Below are 1,834 nucleotides of genomic sequence, written 5' to 3'. Positions count from 1 at the left end.
ATAAATATATATATATAAATATATATATGTAAATAATATATATATGTATGTAAATATATATATATATATATATAAACCCAGCCTTTGACGTTACTGCAATAAAAACTGACGAACAAAAGCTTAATTGAATCGGCTACTCAATCATAGGGAATACTATCGTACAGGTTGAAAGCAGATCACCCTTACATTGAATCACTACGCCAAGAAAACTTAGACTTGCTGTAATTGACTGTTGTTCTGATATTGCCCTGCATCTCACTGTTACAACTATTCGCATTTTTCTTTGATTTAGAAAATTTCTTGGTGCACACACCTCCGAGTACCACCTCGGAATCTGTAACATTTATGACTCGGTATACTTATCGTTCGAAGTAGTCACACAATAATCTTATTAATTCGTATTCGCACTATATTAAAAGATTAATGGTCATGTTGCTTTTGGACGGTGTCGTCAAAGCAGGTATAAACTATCACCACACATTTATGTAAATAAACATCAGCAATACTAGACTGGCAGCTCTACGGAGTACGGAATGTACAGTGTACGGTGCCAAATAGCTTGAAATGACATAACCTTCTAAACGACTCAATTTAAACGACTCAATTCAGAACAATCTATGCTATTTGAGCAGTTCCGTTCTACACAATCATTCTGTTTTTTCATGAGTGTTTTATCCAATACCTTATTTTACACCGTACAACAATAGCCTGCTAGATTATTCATGTAAATACAACATAAATCAATACATAAGTAGGTGTTCTAAGGTTTCCTCCGTTGGCAAATAGCTATGTCTACTCTATTTAGTATTATTTGTTATAGACTGGTAGAGGAGGCATGTGTCAACCTGTTGGTAACTGACAAAGTGGCGGGCCAATGGCCAAGGCCCACCCAATGACACCGCCAAATGAAAATATAAAGAAAAGTTGTGAATATGATATCATTGACCAGTCGCTACATAAACACTAAAGAAATCAATACTCTATTTAGAGACTGCGAGAAGAAAGAATATATGCCTGAACGCACTAACGTCCGTAATACTTTATTTACATAATAGTGTGTGGGGTCTCTTCTTGGATAAAGGATAATTTGTAAACATATCAAATACTGGCTCTGTTCTGGACAACCACACCTGCTATACTACAATATATGTGCAGGAAGACTTAATATATAGCTTCTGGACGAGAAGCATGACAACTCACAATAACATGAGCGTGAACAACACAGGGTAACATCAGCTCAAAAAGAAATCCATATAGCAGCACTCGTCAAGATACGGGGTTGAAGTGTGCGATATGAACGCAAAAATGGGCAAGTCGAGACCATCTATACAGATGTCGGAGAATGCCGGCTATCCGTCGATCCAGAATAAGGGAGAAGTAAATGTGCACGCAAACGCCCATGTACAAACACTCCAAGCCCACGCACGCACAATCTCAGTGGATGATAACATGATACGCCTACACAATGAGAGAGTTAGGAACGGAGATACTGATGATGGTTATCATACAGAGTTGACGTTGAGGAGAGGTATGCCTCAGGGGTTTCAGGGCAGGATAACTAATGGATTAGACAATAATTTGAGAAACTCGTTTGATATTCAACAACGGATGAATTATGAAGGAGAAGCAGAAAACAACAGAACAGGGCAGCAGGTATATATATATATATATGTGTGTGTATATGTATGTATGTATGTTTGTATGTATGTATGTATGTATGTGTGTATGTATGTATGTATGTATGTATGTATGTATGTATATATGTATGTATATATGTATGTATGTATGTATGTATGTATATATATATATATATATATATATATAGTGTGTGTGT

The 1,834-nt window shown here is 36.2% G+C and overlaps 1 protein-coding gene across 1 annotated transcript; it reads left to right on the top strand.

The window, feature by feature from the left end:
• Positions 1–1,293: 1,293 nt before the first annotated feature.
• On the top strand, positions 1,294–1,562 carry SARC_11443 (hypothetical protein; the record flags this gene model as incomplete). Its single annotated transcript, XM_014294474.1, has 2 exons — positions 1,294–1,498; positions 1,549–1,562. The coding sequence occupies 2 exons, from the start codon at positions 1,294–1,296 to the stop codon at positions 1,560–1,562; spliced, it is 219 nt and encodes a 72-aa protein (XP_014149949.1).
• Between the last annotated feature and the right edge of the window lie 272 nt (positions 1,563–1,834).

This window comes from Sphaeroforma arctica (assembly GCF_001186125.1).
Source record: "Sphaeroforma arctica JP610 unplaced genomic scaffold supercont1.1690, whole genome shotgun sequence".
Lineage (NCBI taxonomy): Eukaryota > Ichthyosporea > Ichthyophonida > Sphaeroforma > Sphaeroforma arctica.
Note: the sequence above shows the minus strand (reverse complement) of the source record. Positions and strands in the feature narration are given on the sequence as shown.